This window comes from Balaenoptera ricei, chromosome 11 (assembly GCF_028023285.1).
Source record: "Balaenoptera ricei isolate mBalRic1 chromosome 11, mBalRic1.hap2, whole genome shotgun sequence".
In the NCBI taxonomy this organism is placed as follows: domain Eukaryota; kingdom Metazoa; phylum Chordata; class Mammalia; order Artiodactyla; family Balaenopteridae; genus Balaenoptera; species Balaenoptera ricei.
Window position 1 is genome coordinate 102802006 of NC_082649.1, and position 19747 is coordinate 102821752.

At 46.8% G+C, this 19747-nt stretch overlaps 1 protein-coding gene across 3 annotated transcripts in view; it reads left to right on the plus strand.

Moving 5' to 3' along the window:
* Window positions 1-4557: 4557 nt before the first annotated feature.
* Window positions 4558-19747, plus strand: part of RBSN (rabenosyn, RAB effector) — a 28697-nt gene continuing 13507 nt past the window's right edge. For 2 of the 3 annotated variants that reach the window (XM_059940441.1, XM_059940442.1), the window contains exons 1-6: window positions 7643-7812; window positions 9849-10165; window positions 13842-13982; window positions 17077-17177; window positions 18090-18135; window positions 18254-18415. In XM_059940441.1, the coding sequence (XP_059796424.1) occupies window positions 10018-10165; window positions 13842-13982; window positions 17077-17177; window positions 18090-18135; window positions 18254-18415 (598 nt within the window). In that variant the 5' untranslated portion in view covers window positions 7643-7812; window positions 9849-10017. Of the gene's footprint in view, window positions 4685-7642; window positions 7813-9848; window positions 10166-13841; window positions 13983-17076; window positions 17178-18089; window positions 18136-18253; window positions 18416-19747 lie in introns of those variants that run through there. The other variant, XM_059940443.1, reaches the window with a different exon arrangement.

Consider the following 19747-nt stretch of genomic DNA (forward strand, 5'->3'; position numbering starts at 1 on the left):
GTATATAACTACCGCATCTTCGTTAGCCGCTCATCTGTCGATGGACATTTTGGTTGCTTCCAAGTCTTGGCTATTGTTTGTCGTGCTGCGAGCAATGTTGCTGTGCATGTGCCTTTTGGAATGATGAGTTTCTGTAGTTATAGGCCCAGGAGTGGAATTGCCGGATCACTTGGTCGCTGTAGTTTTACGTTTTTTTCTTCAGGAACCTTCGTACTGTTGTGCCTAGCGCCTGTTAGCCATTTACATTTCCACCAACAGCAGAGGAGGGTTCCATTTCTTCCACGGCCTCTCCCACACTTATTGTTTGTAGACTTTTTGGTGATGGCCGTTGTGACCGCTGCGAGGTGACACCTCGTGGTAGGTTTGAATTGCGTTTCTCTAAGAATTATCGATGTTGCGCATCGTTGCAGGCGGTTTCGTTTTCATCGGTGTGAGTGCGGTTTCCCTCTCGAAATTGGCTACGTGAAGGTTGGCCCTGTCTTGATTTCTTTTTCGATTACCTCCTCGGGGATCTTTCTTGAGGGCAGGTGTCATTTACAGCCCAGCCGGTTTTGTGAAGAAGCAGCGGGTTTAAAGTTGTTGCTACGGGAAAGGGCCACAAGGCGGCAGCATTTCCTCCTGCCCAACTCTGGTTACTAAGGCTACAGGAGCCTTAGCAAAAGTGCTGTTCCTGGGTCGTGAATTAGAGTGGAAGGTGCTAGCAGAATCACCCAAGGGCTTGTGTTCCATTCCTTTTTCCCCTTGCCCTCCCCCCAACTCCAGACAATTCCCAACCCCTGTCAAGCCGCCGTGCTGAGGGTGCTCTCATACGTAGATGGAGGACGACTCTAAGGAAGGAGGCTGCACGTGGGAACCCCACCACCGGGACACGTGCAGACCAGGTGACGTTTCGAAGTTCTTGCAGCCCAGAGGGCCCACCATTCTTTGGGTGCACTAGGCTTGGCTGAGGTGTAGGAGGGCCCGCCAGGATCTGGAGATTGTGGTCCATGCAGAGAGGACCCGTCACTACAGGTCCAAGGGGGCTGCTTTGCTACCACATCCTCCCCAGCTCCCTCAACCCCAGGACAGTCCAGCCTTGGGACCCAGGTCAGCTCAAGCTTTAGGGATGTGACCCCAGCCCCGGTCACATACGCCTGAGGCGAAGAGAGTGGGACTTTCTTTCTTTCTTTCTTTCTTTCTTTTTCTTTAATTTAATTTTTATTTTCTATCGACGTATAGTTTATTTACAATTATGTCGTGTTTGTTTTAGGTGTCCAGCAACCTGATAGTTACACATGCAGACATGTATACTTTTGTGGATGCTATTCTCGTATAGGGTATAGCAGAGTGTTGAGTAGATTTCCCTCTGCCGTAGTATAGGTCCTGGTTGGTCATCTATTTTATACATGTTGTAGTGTATATGTGAATCCCAACGTCCTAATTGATTCCTCCCCCCACACCTGTCCCTTGGGGAACCAGCAGTTTGCATATCTTGCAGGTGGTTTTGTTTTAAACGGTGTGATGAGTACAGTTTCGCTATCGAATTGGCTGCGTGAAGGTCGGCTCTGTGTTGAATTCTTTTTCCATTACCTCCGCGAGGACCTCTCTTGAGGGCAGGTGTCATTTACAGCCCCCGCAGGCCTTTTGAATATGAAGTGCCCTTGAGCACCGGTTTTCAAGTTGTTGTTATGGGGGACGTCCACAAGGGGGCAGCACTTCTTCAGGCCCAACTGGTTACTCGGGCAACCAGAGCCGTAGAGAAAGTCTTGTTTCCGGGTTGTAGATTAGGGTGGAATGTGCCAGAAAAGACAGCTAAGCGCTGGTTTCTCATTGCTGCTTCCCCCTTACGCTTCAGCCCCAGGAGAATCCCAGCCGCTGCCCACACGGCAATGCTCAGGGTGCTGTTGTACGGAGTGTGGGGGATTCCGAGGAAGGAGGCTGCCGCTGGGAACCCACAGTCAGGAGACTTGGAGACCTGGTGTCTTATCCAAGCTCTTCCAGACGAAAAGTCCACCGGGCTTTGGGTGCACTCGGTTTGGTTGAGCTGTAAAACTGCCTGCCTGGATCTGGAGATGGTGGTCCCATCCCCAGGGAACCTGGCTCTGCAGGTGCAAGGGGGGCTCATTTGCTGGCCCATCCTCCCTAGGTCCCTCAGCTCCGCCACAGTCCAGCCTTGGGACACAAGGCTGCTCAGGCTGCAGGGATGTGACACCAGCCCAGGTTACCGAGGCCTGTGGGGAATATCGTTGGGTTCGCTTTTCTTTAAGTTTAATTTTATTTTATGTTGGAACAGAGTGTATTTCCAGTGTTGTGTTTGTGTTGTCTATACAGCAGCCTGATTCAGTTATACGTATACAGATATCCATTTTTTTCCGATTCTTTTCCCATATAGGTTATAACTGATTGGTGACTAGAGTTCCCTGTGCTAAGCAGTAGGTCCTTGGTAATTGTCAAGTTTACATATATTACTATGTATTGTTAATCCCAATAATCTAATTTCTCCCTCCCTGCCCCCCGCCTCCCTTTCCCCTCAGGTAACCGTAAGTCGTTTTCTAAGTTTGTGAGTCTGTTTCTCTTTGGGAAATGAATTCATTTTTATCGCTTGTTTGATCCCACCTCTAATTGGTCTCATATGCTATTTGTCCTTCTGTGTCTGACGGTCTCCGCTTAGTATGATCATCTCCAGTGCACCCATGTTGCTGAAATTGGCATGATTTCATCCGTTTATATGGCTGACTTATATCCCATTGTATATAACTACCGCATCTTCGTTAGCCGCTCATCTGTCGATGGACATTTTGGTTGCTTCCAAGTCTTGGCTATTGTTTGTCGTGCTGCGGGCAATGTTGGTGTTCTTGTGCCTTCTCGAATGATGAGTTTCTCCAGATCTAGGCCCAGGAGTGGAATTGCCGCATCATTTGGTCGCTGTAGTTTTAGTTTTTTTTGTTCAAGAACCTCCGTACTGTTGTGCATAGCGCCTGTTAGCCATTTACATTTCCACCAACAGCAGAGGAGGGTTCCGTTTCTTCCACGGCCTCTCCCACACTTATTGTTTGTAGACTTTTTGGTGATGGCCGTTGTGACCGCTGCGAGGTGACACCTCGTGGTAGGTTTGAATTGCGTTTCTCTAAGAATTATCGATGTTGCGCATCGTTGCAGGTGGTTTTGTTTTCATCGGTGTGAGTGCGGTTTCCCTCTCGAAATTGGCTACGTGAAGGTCGGCCCTGTCTTGATTTCTTTTTCGATTACCTCCTCGGGGATCTTTCTTGAGGGCAGGTGTCATTTACAGCCCAGCCGGTTTTGTGAAGAAGCAGTGGGTTTAAAGTTGTTGTTACAAGAAACGGCCACAAGGCGGCAGCATTTCCTCCTGCCCAACTCTGGTTACTAAGGCTACAGGAGCCTTAGCACAAGTCCTGTTCCTGGGTCGTGAATTAGAGTGGAAGGTGCTAGCAGAATCACCCAAGGGCTTGTGTTCCATTCCTTTTTCCCCCTTGCCCTCCCCCCAACTTCAGACAATTCCCAACCCCTGTCAAGCCGCCGTGCTGAGGATGCTGTCATACGTAGATGGAGGACGACTCTAAGGAAGGAGGCTGCACGTGGGAACCCCACCACCGGGACACGTGCAGACCAGGTGACGTTTCGAAGTTCTTCCAGCCCAGAGGGCCCACCATTCTTTGGGTGCACTAGGCTTGGCTGAGGTGTAGAGGGCCCGCCAGGATCTGGAGATTGTGGTCCACGCAGAGAGGACCCGTCACTACAGGTCCAAGGGGGCTGCTTTGCTACCACATCCTCCCCAGTTCCCTCAACCCCAGGACAGTCCAGCCTTGGGACCCAGGTCAGCTCAAGCTTTAGGGATGTGACCCCAGCCCCGGTCACATACGCCTGCGGTGAAGAGAGTGGGCCTTTCTTTCTTTTTTTCTTTCTTTTTCTTTATTTAATTTTTGTTTTCTGTCGACGTATAGTTCATTTACAATTATGTCGTGTTTTTTTTAGGTGTCCAGCAACCTGATACAGTTATACATATACACACATGTCTAATTTTGTGGATGCTATTCTCGTATAGGGTATAGCAGAGTGTTGAGTAGATTTCCCTCTGCTGTACAGTAGGTCCTGGTTGGTTATCTATTTTATACATGTTGTAGTGTATATGTGAATCCCAACGTCCTAACTGATTCCTCCCCCCACACCTGTCCCTTGGGGAACCAGCAGTTTGCGTATCTTGCAGGTGGTTTTGTTTTAAACGGTGTGATGAGTACAGTTTCGCTATCGAATTGGCTGCGTGAAGGTCGGCTCTGTGTTGAATTCTTTTTCCATTACCTCCGCGAGGATCTCTCTTGAGGGCAGGTGTCATTTACAGCCCCCGCAGGCCTTTTGAATATGAAGTGCCCATGAGCACCGCTTTTCCAGTTGTTGTAATGGGGCGCGTCCACAAGGGGGCAGCACTTCTTCAGGCCCAACTGGTTACTCGGGCAACCAGAGCCATAGAGAAAGTCGCGTTCCGGGGTTGTAGATTAGGGTGGAATATCCAGAAGAAACAGCTAAGGGCTGGTGCCTCATTGCTGCCTCCCTCTTCCCCTTTAACCCTCAGGCAAATCCCAAGCCCTGCCCACAAGGCAGTGCTGAGGATGCTGTCGTTCGTAGATGGGGGGATTCCGAGGAAGGAGGCTGCCGGTGGAAACCCAGAATCAGGAGACTTGGACACCAGGTGAGTTTTCAAAGCTTTTCCAGCCGGAAAATCCGCCGGCCTTTGGGTGCACTCGGCTTGGTTGAGCTGCAGCACGGCCCACCTGGATCTGTAGGTCGTGGTCCCATCCCCAGGGAACCTCGCACTGCAGGTGTAAGGGGGTCTTATTTGCTGGCATATCCTACCCAGGTCCCTCAGCTCCGCCACAGTCCAGACTTGGGACACAAGGCTGTTCGGTATCCAGGGATTTGACAGTAGCAAAAGTCTTGGAGCCCTATGGGGAATATCTTTCGGATTTCTTTTCTTTTTAATTTTATTTTATATTGGAACTGAGTCAATTTACAGTGTTGTGTTTGTGTTGGCTGTACCGCAACCTGATTCAGTTATACGTATATAGATATCTATTATTTTTCCGATTCTTTTCCCATATAGGTTATAACTGATTGGTGAGTAGGATTCCCTGTGCTAAGCAGTTGGTCCTTGGTGATTTTCGAGTTTACGTATATTCGTGTGTCTATATTCATCCCTCCCTTTCTCCCTCCCTTCCCTGCCCACTTTTCCCCTCTGGTAAGCAGAAGTTGTTTAAGTTTGTGAGCCTGTTTCTCGTTTGTTAATGTGTTCATTTGTATCGATTGCTAGATTCCACCTCTATGTGATGTCATATGCTATTTGTCCTTAACTGTCTGACCTCCTCCACTTCGTGTGATCATCTCCAGTCCATGCATGTTGCTGCAGAAGGCATTATTTCATTGCTATTGTGGCAGTCATATTCCGTCCTGTATATGTACCATATCCTCTTTATTCGTCAGTCGGCTTTTGGACCTTTGGTTGCCTACATGTCTTGGCTCCAGTAAATACTGACGCAGTGAACAGGGGGGTGATGTGTCTTTTTGAATTTTGGTGTTTCTCCGCATAGAGGCCGAAGAGTGGGGTTGCCTGGTCATGTGGTAGCTTTATTTTAAGTTTTTTAACAAACCTCCATACTGTTCTCCCCCATGCCTCGTACCAATTTACCTTCCCAAAACCAGCGCAGGAGGGTTCCCTTTTCTCCATGCCCTGTCCTGCCTTTCTTGTTTGTAGACTTTTTGATGATGGCCCTTCTGACGGGTGTGAGGTGATCCCTCGTTTTGATTTTGATCTTACTTTCTGTAATCATTGGCAATGTGGACCTCTTTCCATGTGGTTACATAGCAAAACAGAACTAAGCAAAACAGTGTCCGTTAAATTTCCCTCTTGAAATGGCTTCTGGCAAGTCCTCCGTATTTTGAAATCTTTTTCGATTACCTACCGCAGGATGTTTCTTGAGGGTTGCTGTCATTTACAGCCCCTGCAGGCCTTTTTAATATTAAGTGCCCGTAAGCACAGGTTTGTTCTTTTTTTTTTAACATCTTTATTGGAGTGTAATTGCTTTACAATGGTGTGTTAGTTTCTGCTGTATCACAAAGTGAGTCAGCTATACGTTTACCTATATCCCCATACCCCCTCCCTCTTGCGTCTCCCTTCGACCCCCCCAACCCACCGCTCTAGGTTTTCACAGAGCATAAAGCTGATCTCCCTGAAGTACGGTTTTTTAAGTTGTTGTTCCAGGATTTGTACACTAGGCGGCAGCACTGCTTCAGGCCCAACTCTGGTTACTGGGCAATCAGAGCCATAGAGAAAGTCCTGTTTCTGGGTTAGATATTACAGTGGAATGTGCCAGAAGAAACAGCTAAGGGCTGGCGTCTCATTGTTGCTTCCCCCTTACCCTTCAGCCCCAGGAAGATCCAACCCCTGCCCACACGGCAATGCTGAGGGTACTGTCGTACGGAGTGTGGGGGATTCCGAGGAAGGAGGCTGCCGCTGGGAACCCAGCACCAGGAGACTTGGAGACCTGGTGACTTAATCAGAGCTCTTACAGCCGTAGGGTCCACCGGGCTTTGGGTGCACTCGGCTTGGTTGAGCTGTACGACGGCCGGCCTGGATCTGGAGATGGTGGTCCCATCCCCAGGGAAGCTGGCTCTGCAGGTGCAAGGGGGGCTCATTTGCTGGCACATCCTCCCCAGGTCCCTCAGCTCCGCCACAGTCTAGCCTTGGGACACAAGGCTGTTCAGGGTCCAGGGATGTGACACCAGCCCAGGTCACTGAGGCCTGTGGGGAATATCGTTGGGGTTTCTTTTGTGTGCGTGTGTTTTTCCCACATTGTTCTTTATCCATTCGTCCGTTGGTGGACACTTAGGTTGTTTACATATCTTGCGTACTGTAAGTGATGCTGCAGTAGATAAGTGGATGTAGATACCTCTTTGAATTAGTATTTTCCTGTTCTGCAGATAAACACCCGGAAGCGGATTTAGTGAGTCCTATGTTAGCTCTATTTTTAAATTTTTTGAGGAACCTCCGTGTTTTCCGTAGTGGGTGCAGAAATTTAGATTCTCAGCGATAGTCTACATGTGTTCCATTCCCATCTTCTGCAACACATTTCTTTTGATAACGGCCACTATAACAGTTGTAAAGTGATATCTCATTACAGTGTTGTTTGTATTGGAAAATTTCACAGATTTTCCTGAGCACACTGTACCTGTTTTGGATGTATACTTCCTGTCATTATAAGCCCACTCTCATGCTGTTATATTCCAGACTCTCCACATCCTCCAAGCCTCTGAAATAATTCCTTTACTCTCTACCGCTCAGGAAGTTTAATTGACTCTAATTAATTTAGGAGCGCATTTGGCGGTGAGGGAGGAGGCATTCAAAACCATTCGCTGCCTCATTCACTGCGCACCTCGGTCAAGGAGCAAAAAAGCACGGGCTTCAGTTTTCCCATACTTAGCAGTGGGGTGGAGAGCAAGGGGCGTAGTTCAACTTCGCTGGCGGAACTACCAGAGTCGTCAAAACGTCGCAAAATTACCCAGCCTCGCCTGGCCGGTTTTTCCTGCGCCTGCGCAGAATCCGCCGCTGGCCTGCGCTTGGGGAGTCCCTTTCGTCACCTCGAAGACTCGGCGCTCCTCCGTGGTCCGTCTGCCTTTCTTTCGTTTTAGGCGTCGACGCAGGCGCGCCTGTCGAGCGCCGAGCAGTCGATGGAGATGGTGGCCGCGACCGCTTGAGGGGTCGTGGAGGCCCCAAGCTCGGGTCGGAGAACTGGACAGGCCTTCGCGGCTGTGGTACCGGGAAAGGTACACAGGGCTGGGCGTGCCTGCGGGGCTGGGCGCGGCTCTTGTCAGAAACCGGGCGGGCGGGCCGTGCGGGCGTGGGATCTGTGTGTGGTGGGTGTGACGTGCATGGTGGGCGCTGGGGCTCTCGGGCCGCGCGTCTCGCTCGTGTGCCCGGGGTGTTTTTACTCTGTGGTTGCTTGGGGTTGTGTGAGCCCTGTAGCGTTATGCGGCTGGGGCAGCGGGGGGCTGTCTCCAAGGAGCGTTTTTTGGGTCTTCTGTGGAGGTTTAGGCGTTTGGGTTCGGGGTTTGTGTGGTGCCTATGTGAAGTTGTCGTGTGTGCTTTGTGGGGATGAGCCTTTTCACCCACCGCACTGTGGGTGCGGTGATGCGGCGCGTGCACGTCACGTTGAGTTACGTGGAGGGTGGTCGGGCGGCCGGGGGATGTGTGGTGGCTGCGGCGTGTGGCCGGCAGCACTCACGCTGGACGTGGAGTTGCAGGAGATGTGGGTTTTATTTGGACTTTGGACGTGATTTAGGGTGTGAGGGTCTCGCATATGTTGTGGACGTGGGGCCTGGCTTGGTGGTTTGTGGTGGGTATTTGGTTATATGATTGTAGGGTTCGTCCGTTCATGCATTTATTTACCCTTGGAGCGTTGTTGAGATTCTCGGTGGTTTGTACCGGGCACTGACTCGGGGGGTGTGGTGTTGGGAACGAGGACGTGGCTTGTGCTCTCAAACAGCTTACAGGCTGTCGGATTAAGTCGCTTTGTGTACCTGTGATTACAAATTGAGATAAATGCTATGAGGAGAAGTGCAGGGCTGCCCGATGGGAGAATGCGTCAAGCAAGACATTCTCGAGGAAGTGAAGGTGTCTTGAGATGCGGGGAGTGTGTGTTGGTAGCATGAGTGCATGGGAAGGAAGGGGGCTCGGGTGAACCACTGGCTGGGAGGGGCCAGGAGCTGCTCTTTCAGCGACCGTCTGGAAAAGGGGCTGAGATCTGAATGTATATAGCCATTGGGCTTTTTAGCTAGAGGAAGAAAACAGGGACCTCGTGTTTCATTTGTTTATTTCCTGGGTCACTGCCACTCTTCAGCTTGGAGGGCTAGGCAGTTCCTCCTCCGTGGCCCTGTTAGCAGGTCCATCCACAGCTCAAAGCTGACGGTCATACATTCCCTCTCACTCTCTACTGTGGTTTGTGGCCTCAGGTTCTTGGGGAGAAATTTCTCTGCTTCCGTGGATTGGTTTTGTCTGCGTTTCCCTATGGCTGTGCATCTTTCTGAGGTGACATTGGAAGTGACTTTGCCGTGGCCGGATAAAACTGAAAATGTAACTTATTAAGCCCTGAATTGTATAAGCATCAGCTTCTTTTATTTTTGAAGCAGTGAGAACGTTAGGCTTGCTGGTTTATAAAGTCTAGTAAGTTCATTGGAGAAAAGGTACCCTACAAACGTAAGACACAGAATAGATTTTTCTTTTTGATCACTAGGTTTCTAATGCTCCTCCTTAGACTGAAGCTGGGATTTTGTTTGATTTGGTTTGGTTTGATTTTTAGGGCAGGCGCTATCCCTTTTACATCAGTGCCTTTTTTTTTTTTATTTTTTTATCAGTGCCTTTTTGACAGAGGTGCAAGAGCTCCATATATGTAGTTGAATAAATGCTCAAGGTAAAGAGAGTCAAATAAAAATTTGTGCTTGTTGATAACTATTTCAGACATTTACCCAGCGGCTAAAGTGGCATACAGATTATGCAGCTGGATCATTGGAATGAATGTTGGTGAATTGCCTTGGTATTGTGTTTACTGTTGAAGTTGTATTTTCCTTTCTTATCTTCAAGAATCTGTGCTTTCCCTTTCACTGAATTGCCATTGTCCAGTGATGTTCTCATATCTTAGAAAGTTTTGTGTTTTGGTCTAAGGATTCGAGAAAGCAGTTTGTGTTCTCAAACTTGCACTGAAAAATGTTAAGTACCCTTCCTGAACTGTGAAAAGAACAAGGAAAATTCTCAATTGCTGCTAATTTGCCTGAATTGGTTTCCTCCCACTTCTTTCCTTTCTTAGGACTCCTACTCCAGAGAGGATACCTCATCCAGGGCCGTGATGCCACTTCCCCATCACCTGTATGCTGCTCGGTTAAGCTAATGCTGCGGATCCCTTGTCTCTTGTGGAGGAATCAAGCTGGCTCTTGGCATGAAGACCCTGCCTTGCGGGGGTTGAGAGTGACACTGCCATGGCTTCTCTGGATGACCCAGGGGAAGTGAGGGAGGGCTTCCTCTGCCCTTTGTGCCTGAAGGACCTGCAGTCTTTCTATCAGCTGCAGTCACATTATGAGGAAGAGCACTCCGGGGAAGACCGCGATGTCAAAGGGCAAATTAAAAGTAAGAGGCAAGGATTTTCTGCTTATCTCATTCTGTCACTGGGAGCTTTAACTCGTGGGATGGTTTTCATCAGCTACCATGTTGCCACCGTAATATGATAAACAATAGGAAATTAATAATAATAATAGAGAACATATTTCTAGTGCTTTCCATGTGCCAGGCATTATTCAAAATCTTCCAGTGTATTAACTTTATTTAATTCTCACGATAACTATGTGACTATGAGCCCCATCTTACTGATGAGGATACCAGACACAGAGAGATTAGACACAGAGATAACTTGCCTGAAGCTGCAAAGTGAGGTAGAGCCCGGCTTTGAACCTAGTAAGTGTAATTACTGTCCTCTGCTGTCTCTTGCTAGAATGTTTGAATTACCTAACTGCCAGCCTAAGAGGGTTTGGGGTGGAATTCCTTTCCTTTGCTCTGTAAGTGGAGGCACATTGTACACCCATTCACCTGTCACAAATTCAGGCCTTCCTGCCATCCTTACTTCTTCAACTAGACCTTGTCCTCTGCAGCACAGGAAAAGGAAGATTATGGTTGAAATATAAGGAGTTAAACCCAAAAAGTTAAAACTTGGTTTTTGAGCTTCCAAGGACCCTCAGGTCCTGGAGGGTTGCAGAAAGAATTTTTCAAAGTAATTTTTGCTATACAGATTATTCATTTCCCGGACTTTAGATTCTAACTCCTAAGTATGATGCTGGTGCTCTGGAATTCACTTTCCTAGTGATTCAGTTAATAGCTGGCCACATTTCTGAAGGCAGTGAGATTAAAAAGGTCTATTGCTGTATTCACAATTCTTTGTTGGGTGGGAGAGAAAGGAATGATCCATGTATTCCTAAGCGGACTCTGGCCTCCACACATGTGAGTCACATGCCCCTTGTAATCAAAGTCTCACTCCATGTCTCACTTTTCAGTTCCGAAAAAAAAGAGTTGTTGAAAGTATTAACATTTATAACTTCTGTCAAAAATATGACAAAGTCAAACATTTTCAAAATCCTGAAGGCTGCAATGGACTAGGTGGCTTCTGGCTATAGAGGCTGGAGCAGAGTCATAACTCTGAGGAGACAAGAAAGAAAAAAAAAAAAGAGAAATGTATGTTCTTTCACATACATTGTTATTTCATTTGACTCTCCCAGCAACCCTGCAGGAAGGTGTTGGTCTCATTTTATAGAGAAAAAGTGAGGCTCAGAGATGTGGAGTGACTTATCCAAGGTCAGATAGGAATTGACAGAGGTAGGCCTTGACCCCATGTCTTCCATCACCTCTAAGCCTAATGCTGCTCTTTGCACGTGGCATCACTGATGAGGTGAGGCCCTGTATTCCAGTCACAGCATGCACTACAGCTGGAAAACTAGCAAACGAAGGAACTGATTGTCTAAGTGTCCTTTGGATAACTGAAGGGCCTCCATGATTTTCAGTGAGCATCTAGTCTTAGTGCCAGCTCAACTGAGTCATACACCGTGATATCACTAAAACTTTGATGCCAGTGGGTGGAGAGGTTAGAGAATGTCCTCACATTCCTGTGATGACTGCCCTTGTATTAGGGGGAAAATGTGTAAGATTATCGAGGGAATAATAGATATAGGACCTTCTGCTGCTGACTGAAACCAAGTGAGGGTTGATCCTGAGTACTAGCTGGAGAGAGACCGGGAGTTATCAAATTTAGTTTCTGTTTTCTGTCAGTGTCTGTTTCTCTCTGCTTTTCTGTTTCTGCCTCCTTTGAGAGACAGTGAATTTCCTGCTGCTTTGGCTGTGAGGGGAAGACAGGCAAAATGAATAAGGCACCTAGATTTTAGTCCCCTTTTCTTTCATGTAGCTCATAATCACAAAACATTTGCAAGAAGTCAAGACTTGGGCTTTCTTTTCACTAATGAAAAGGAGAAACTTGGTACTGAGTTGAAGAAATGCTTTGGGCCGATCAAATACTGGAAACTACCTCTTCAGGTGGAGTTCTTTCCTCCTACCTCTGCTTCCTTTACTTGGCTTGATGTGGGCTCTTGTGAAACCTGGGACTGGAAATAACTCTCAAAGATGATGGTAGCTAAGGGGCCAGGTTGCAAGCACTAAAGCCTGCTTTTATTAGGAAGGGCATTTCTAGTTCTCTATTTAGTGTCCGTTACAATGGAAGGCTGCAAGAAAGACCTTCTTTGGTTGGCTCAAGCTTTGGTTCTAACTCTAGCATAATCTCTTAAAACTAGCCTCACCATCCCAGACGAGGGCAGGTTATGGGCTACTTTCTCTCCTAACTCACAGTATCTCACATCAGAGGGAAACTATTTATGTATATAGCCCATTGTCTTCCTGGTGCCTTCACTAGGCTTACTTTATAGCTACCTTCTGCTATAAAAAAGCCATCCAAACCTTTCAGGAAGGATTCAGTGTCTAGTCCATTTTGTGTCTAGGACATTTGCCTTATCTGAGATGCATTTTTTTTAACAAAGCTTTTTCAGGACACAAGGGCTGTCAGTTGAATTTAACTTTCCTCATTCTCTCTGTTCCTCTTAATCAGCCTCTTTTTTAGGAAGCTTGAAATCTGGGAGACACTCTGGTGTTCATTAAGATTCTTATTCCATTTGTCTTGCTGGAATTTGGGAGGCAAGACCCAAGGCTAGGGAATGACTTACCGGGGGATAGACTCTACTATCCATAATGTCCTCGGGACTCCCCTGGTGGTGCAGTGTTTAAGAATCCGCCTGCCAATGCAGGGGACACGGGTTCGAGCCCTGGTCCGGGAAGATCCCACATGCGGCGGAGCAACTAAGCCCGAGCGCCACAATTACTGAGCCTGAGCTCTAGAGCCTGCAAGCCACAACTACTGAGCCTGCGTGCCACAACTACTGAGCCTGCATGCCTAGAGCCGGTGCTCCGCAACAGGGGAAGCCACCACAATGAGAAGCCCACGCACCACAATGAAGAGTAGCCCTAGCTCGCCGCAACTAGAGAAAGCCTGAGCGCAGCAACGAAGACCCAATGCAGCCAAATAATTAATAAATAAATAAATAAATAAAAACATAATGTCCTCATATTCCTACTATTTAGCTCTCTCTCTTTACCTTTCGAGCTCTTGACTTGGCGTTTTTGTCCTCATAGAAGCACATAGTTCCTCTTGTCTACTTCCTTGGCCCCGAGCTGTTACAGTCCTTGAAATTCTCTAATTTTGTCTGAAATAGTCTCTTTTATCTTTTATGGCTCTAGGATTTTAGACTAGAGTTAATCATAATAATACTGCTGAAATCACAGTCTGCAGCTTTCTTATGGGACCCCAGACCCAAGAGTTCCCTTCCATACTACATATCTAAAGTACAGATCTTTGAATTCAAGAATCTCTACTTCAGAACCAATTTTCTGGTAGGGTTTGCTGATGTTCCTCAGCCTGCAGTTGAGTCTCTCCTTAACTTTATAATTGATTTAAGCAACAAGATCCCTGTAATGTATATGGGCTGGAGGATGGAATTGGACCAGTAAATGGATTGTGACAGTGATTCTAGAAGTTTTCCTCCTTCCCTCATATTACTTATGTCCTCAGAAAATGAAAGAACCCTGATACAGGGGAAGCCGTGAAATGCATTGGGACCCTGTTGATAGGTGAAATCTAAGTGCTCTTCCTATAGGACCTTGACTCTCTACTGGGTATTCTTCGTGGATTCATATGGTGTTTGTTCCATTTTTCAAGGTCTTGTCCAGAAGGCTAGGAAAGCAAAGAACAGGCTGTTGAAACGAGAAGGAGATGACCGAGCTGAATCAGGGACCCAAGGATATGAGTCTTTCAGCTATGGAGGGGTTGATCCTTACATGTGGGAACCCCAGGAGCTTGGTAAGAAATTCTTTTCATTCGTTCATTCATTCATTCATTCATTCAGCAAATGTTTATTGAACATCTATATGTTTTAAGAGTTAGCTGAAGAGACACCAGTAAATCAGAATGGTTGTAAGCTTCTGGACCTTGTGTTCTAGTGGGGGGAGAAAATGGACAAGAATGAGCTGGGCCTCTGCTTTGTGTTAGGCACTGCATTAAATTCTTTACATGTGAACTCTCATTTAATCCTTACTGAACTCCATGGGGACCTCCCAGGGTCAGACAGCTAGGAAACTGCAGAACTGGGGTAGGAATCCAGGTCTCTGACATCAGCCCAGGTGCAGTCCATTGACTGGGCTGTCTCTTCTTGTGTAGACATTGATTACCTGCCTAGTGAGAAGCACTGGTTCATGCAACTTAATTTTCTGAAGCATGTAATTGTGGTATCATCTACTTACTTTCAAAATTACCATCTTTTCGGGATGATGAAAATGTTCTAAAATTTATTTTGGTGATGGTTGCACAACCCTGTCAATATACTAAAAGCCATTGAATTTGTATGCTTTAAATGGTGAATTGTATGTATTTGAATGATAACTCAGTAAAGCTTTTACCAAAAAGATCATGCCACATGGAGCTGAACTAGCTAATCTTACATGTCCTTTAACTGTTGAATGATAGTGATCATTAATATAGTATTTTCTATCCATGCGATGGGTAAATAATGATTCTGTCGTAGTAGTTTATTATACTTTGTTTTGTTTTTGGGCTGCTCTGCATGGCACGTGGGATCTTAGTTCCCCAACCAGGGATCGAACCTGCGCCCCCTGCATTGGAAGTGTGGAGTCTTAACCATTGGACTGCCAGGGAAGTCCCATAGTACTTTATTATACTTTGATACTCATTATCTTGTTCACCTTTCACAAAAGCCTTGTGAGGTAGAAAGGGTAGTGATGCTCATTGCATTTATAGATGAGAAAACAGGCTCTAAGAAGGGAAGTGATATTTACCCTGGGGTCAGCTACCAAATAGTGCTGCTGCAGGATGTGTCTTTTATTTTATTTTTTTAATAAATTTATTTATTTTATTTACTTTTATTTTTGGCTGTGTTGGGTCTTCGTTGCTGCACACAGGCTTTCTCTAGTTGCAGCGAGCAGGGCTACTCTTCCTTGTGGTGCGCGGGCTTCTCATTGCAGTGGCTTCTCTTGTTGCGGAGCACGGGTTCTAGGCGTGCGGGCTTCAGGAGATGTGGCACGCGGGCTCTAGAGCGCAGCCTCAGTAGTTGTGGCATATGGGCTTAGTTGCTCCGCAGAATGTGGGATCTTCCCAGACCAGGGATCGAACCCATGTCCCCTGCCTTGGCAGGCAGATTCTTAACCACTGCACCACCAGGGAATCCCAGAATGTGTCTTTTTGGAAGAGGAAAGTCCTATAATTACACTATCCAATATGATAGCTACTAACTATATGTGGCTATTTAAATTTAAATAAATTAAAGTTAAATAAAATTAAAAGTCAGTTCCACAACCACACATTAGCCACATTTTAAGTGCTCAGTCTCCAGGTGTGGCTAGGGGCTACCATGTTGGAGAGTGGAAACATTTTATTTTCATTATGGCAGGAGAAAAATGGCTTAAAAATAAGACTATACGCATATATTTATTAGTTACATATGAAAGACAATTAGAAACATGGAGACTTTTCAAGCATATGAATTATTAGCTTTTTGATAGCTTATTTCATGATTGCCAGTGTTAAATTATCAAGGTGATTTACTGATTAACTTGCCTGTTTCAACAACTGAAGGAAGTCACAAATTACAAAAGGTCAAGTGAATGGCAAATTTTAAAATTAATATGTATTGTCACGCCTAAAAATTCAAAACTAAAATTTAATTAGGTGTTAAAGTTGATTAGGGAAGAAGAAAAGCATGGATGGTTAAGAGTGTAGCGTAAAGATCTAGATATGGTAAAGCAGCGGTCCCCAACCTTTTTGGCACCAGGGACCGGTTTCGAGGAAGACAGGTTTTCCACAGACAGGGGTGGAGGGTGGATGGTTCAGGCGGTAATGCGGGCGATGGGAGGGATGGTGCAGGTGGTAATGCGGGCGGTGGGGAGCGATGGGGAGCTGCAGATGAAGCTTTGCTCGCTCCGTTGCCTTCCACTCACCTCCTGCTGTGTGGCATGGGTTGGGGACCCCTGTGGTAAAGTACCTAAATGAATAGGCCATCATTGGGTGGAAGAAATGAACTGAGTGCTGGGAGGGTTGGGGGGCAGGGCCGGCTTTCAGAAGAGGTGAGATTGAGCAGGTTATATTTCAGATGAACTGAGACAACAGGCTACTTGGTTCCATTTGTGTGAGGAGGTTTGTCCTGGGTCTTGGCTGCTGGACTGAGAAGTTACCAGTTTAACTAGCCCCCTCCAAGGGCATCTATTAGCGTTTACATTTTGAGAAGGATTGTTTTTATTCTGATGAAAAACCATATTGTACCAGCCTTGAAAAGTACAGAAAAGTATGAGATGTTTAAAAATCACCCATAACGTTACTGCCTTTTTATTTAACAAAAATTCATGTGCCAGGCAGTATTCTAAGGATTTTATAAATTTTAACTTCTTTAGTCCTGATAACAGCCCTGTGGAGTAGGTACTACTGTTTTCCCCATGTTATAGCTGAGTACTCCAAGTTACAGAGAGGTTAGGAACTTGTCCAAGGTCACACAGTGTGTGGCAGAATTGAAACTTGAGCACAGGCTGGCTCCAGAGTTCAACCTCTGTCCTTAAGGTCTTTCCTATCATACTTTGTGGCCCCAAGGTGACCATAGTTAACATTTTAGCAAATTTCCTTCCATTTGCTTTTCTAGTTTTTTAATTTTTAGTAAGACTCTAATGGACTTCCCTGGCGGTCCAGTGGTTAAGACTCCGCGCTCCCAACGTAGGGGGCCCAGGTTCAATCCCTGGTTGGGGAACTAAGATCCCACATGCTGCACGGTGCGGCCGATAGATAGATAAATAAATAGATAAATATAATACAGTCCTAGAATGTTTGAAATTCAAGGTAGAGAGGCTCCCTCAGGGAAACGACAAGTCGTTTATGTCACCACCTCCCCTCCTAGGTGCTGTGAGAAGCCATCTTTCCGACTTCAAAAAACACCGAGCTGCCAGAATTGACCACTATGTCGTTGAAGTCAATAAATTAATAATCAGGTTAGAGAAGGTAAATTCTTTTGTTTTAAAACACTTTTTTTCTGCAAGTATAAATTTTCTGGGGGGAGAATTACATTTCTGTAGCATGTGTCTTGTATATTGTGTATGTCCCATGCTGGCAAGGAAGCGCCCTACCTAGAGCTGTGCTGAGGACGTGGTGGATGGTTCCAGCCTGGGCTGGCTTTACTGAAGGTAGTGGCCCAGGTTGATGACTGGCCACATATCCGGCTTCCCTTTTACTTCCTATGAAGCCCACTTGGCTGCTGGACAGCCTTTCTGCCTTTAGATCCTTTCCTCGTTTGGGTGTCCCAGGGACAATCACGCAGTGAGGCATAGTGTGTGATACCATGGGATGGCAAACACAGAGGCTAGTAACCAGGCGTGAGAGGAGTACCCTGCCAGGGCCACTGTGCAGTGTGGGAGCCTCTCGTCCTGTGGTTGGTTTAAGAGTGTGTCTTCAATACCACGATTGCTGTTTACTTTAACCCTGGAAATGCTTGTTGTGTGTAAGCTGGGTGGTGTGGTGGGCATGGCAGCAACCACACGGGTTCAGTTCTTCATGTGTACTTCGTAGGGCAGAAATATGTGACCACTTCCATTGTCCAGGAGGACTGTGGCGAATCGGGGGGTTCCCATTGCTTTCAGTAGCCACCCCACCGTGTCCTTGCCTACCCCTGGTTATTGCTTAAGCGGGTAACTGACAATAAAGAGATTGGAATGGGTCATGCGAAGGGAGGTACCTTCTGGATGCAAAGCTAATACTCTGTCCCCCATAAAGTTGTTTTTGTGACATTTTGGGGTTGGAGACGACAGATAAGACTTGAGCAATGCTGGTGTGCTCATTCCCACTTGATGCCTCTGCCTGTAGAAAGTGTATACACCACCAGATTAATTCTTTCTGGCACTTTTTTCTCCTTGTCAGCTCACTGCATTTGACAGAACAAATACTGAGTCTGCGAAGATCCGAGGTAACTCTAGAACTTTGCTCACATTCCTTCTATTCTTTATCTTTCTTCTTGACCAGATCTCCTTTTTAAAATGGCCTACATTTATGTTTGTTTGGTTTTTGTTTTGTTCTTCCCAAAGCAATAGAAAAGTCCGTGGTGCCTTGGGTCAACGACCAGGATGTCCCCTTCTGTCCAGACTGTGGGAATAAGTTCAGCATCCGCAACCGCCGCCACCACTGCCGCCTCTGTGGGTCTATTATGTGCAAGAAGTGTATGGAGCTCATCAGCCTTCCCTTGGCAAGTAGGTGATGGGGAGGCAGGCCCTGGACCCTGATCTCCTTCTGAGACTAACTTGTTTACTAATTACCACTGGGTGATTTGGGGGACTTTTTTTTTAAATTAATGGCCCATGGGATCTTCATTCATTTACTTGTTTATTCCTTGAAGCCCATTACAGCCTACGCCCTGTGTTAGGGACCCGTGATTCAGTGGTCTGTAACAGAGGTTGGCAGACTTTTCCCATAAAAGATCAGGTAGTAAATATTTCAGGCTTTGTGGGCCACATACGGTCTCTGTCACATTTCTTCTTCTGTTTTAAACAACCTTTTTGTAGTGTAAAAACCATATGTAGCTTGAGGGCCATACAAAAACAGCCTGGGCTTGGCTTGCAGGTTGTTGTTTGCCCACGTCTGGTCTATAAGCATCATCCATTCCTTCAGGGAGTCCAGCATCCAACAGGGGAGACACACTCACAAACAAGTGCTTTATAAAGAGACAGGTATGATGAGAGAAGTTGTGTCAGGCATGTGGGAGAGTTGACGGAATCTTTTTTTTAAATAAATTTATTTATTTATTTATTTTGGGCTGTGTTGGGTCTTCATTGGTGCTAGCGGGCTTTCTCCATTTGCGGCGAGCGGGGGCTACTCTTCGTTGTGGTGCACAGGCTTTTCATTGTGGTGGCTTCTCTTGTTAGGGAACATGGGCTCTAGGCGCGTGGGCTTCAGTAGTTGTGGTGAGCGGGCTCAGTAGTTGTGGTGAGCGGGCTCTAGAGCACAGGCTCAGTAGTGGTGGCGCACGGGCTTAGTTGCTCCACGGCATGTGGGATCTTCCCGGACCAGGACTCGAACCCGTATCCCCTGCATTGGCAGGTGGATTCTTAACCACTGCGCCACCAGGGAAGTCCCGAGTTGATGGAATCTTTGTCAGCTCTGCTTGAAGTGGCAGGTGAGGCTTTGAGAGGAGACTGTAGGAGATGGTCTTGAAAAATGAGCAGCGGGCTAGTCCTTTCCTTTGAGCAAAGAGTCACAGACAGCTCACTGTCATATAGAATAGGCTGTAATGTCGTAATATGAGAGCCACTGAGCGCTGCTGAGGCCGCTGCAGAGGCCGGAGAAGAGGGAGAGTGTGGGTGCTCAGGGTCGGGAGGTGACGTTTGAGAGGAGCCTTGAAACACAACTGGGACTGCAGAAAGGTGGGGCAGGCAGGCATCCTGGGGAGAGTGAAGAGCTGGTGCACAGGTGTGGGATGTGGAAAGGCCCGGGGAAGGTTAGTAGATGAGCAGGTACAGTAGTTGGGGGTGTGAAACACTGCTTGAGAATGTGGGAATGAGGCTGTAAAGGTTAGGTGGAACCCA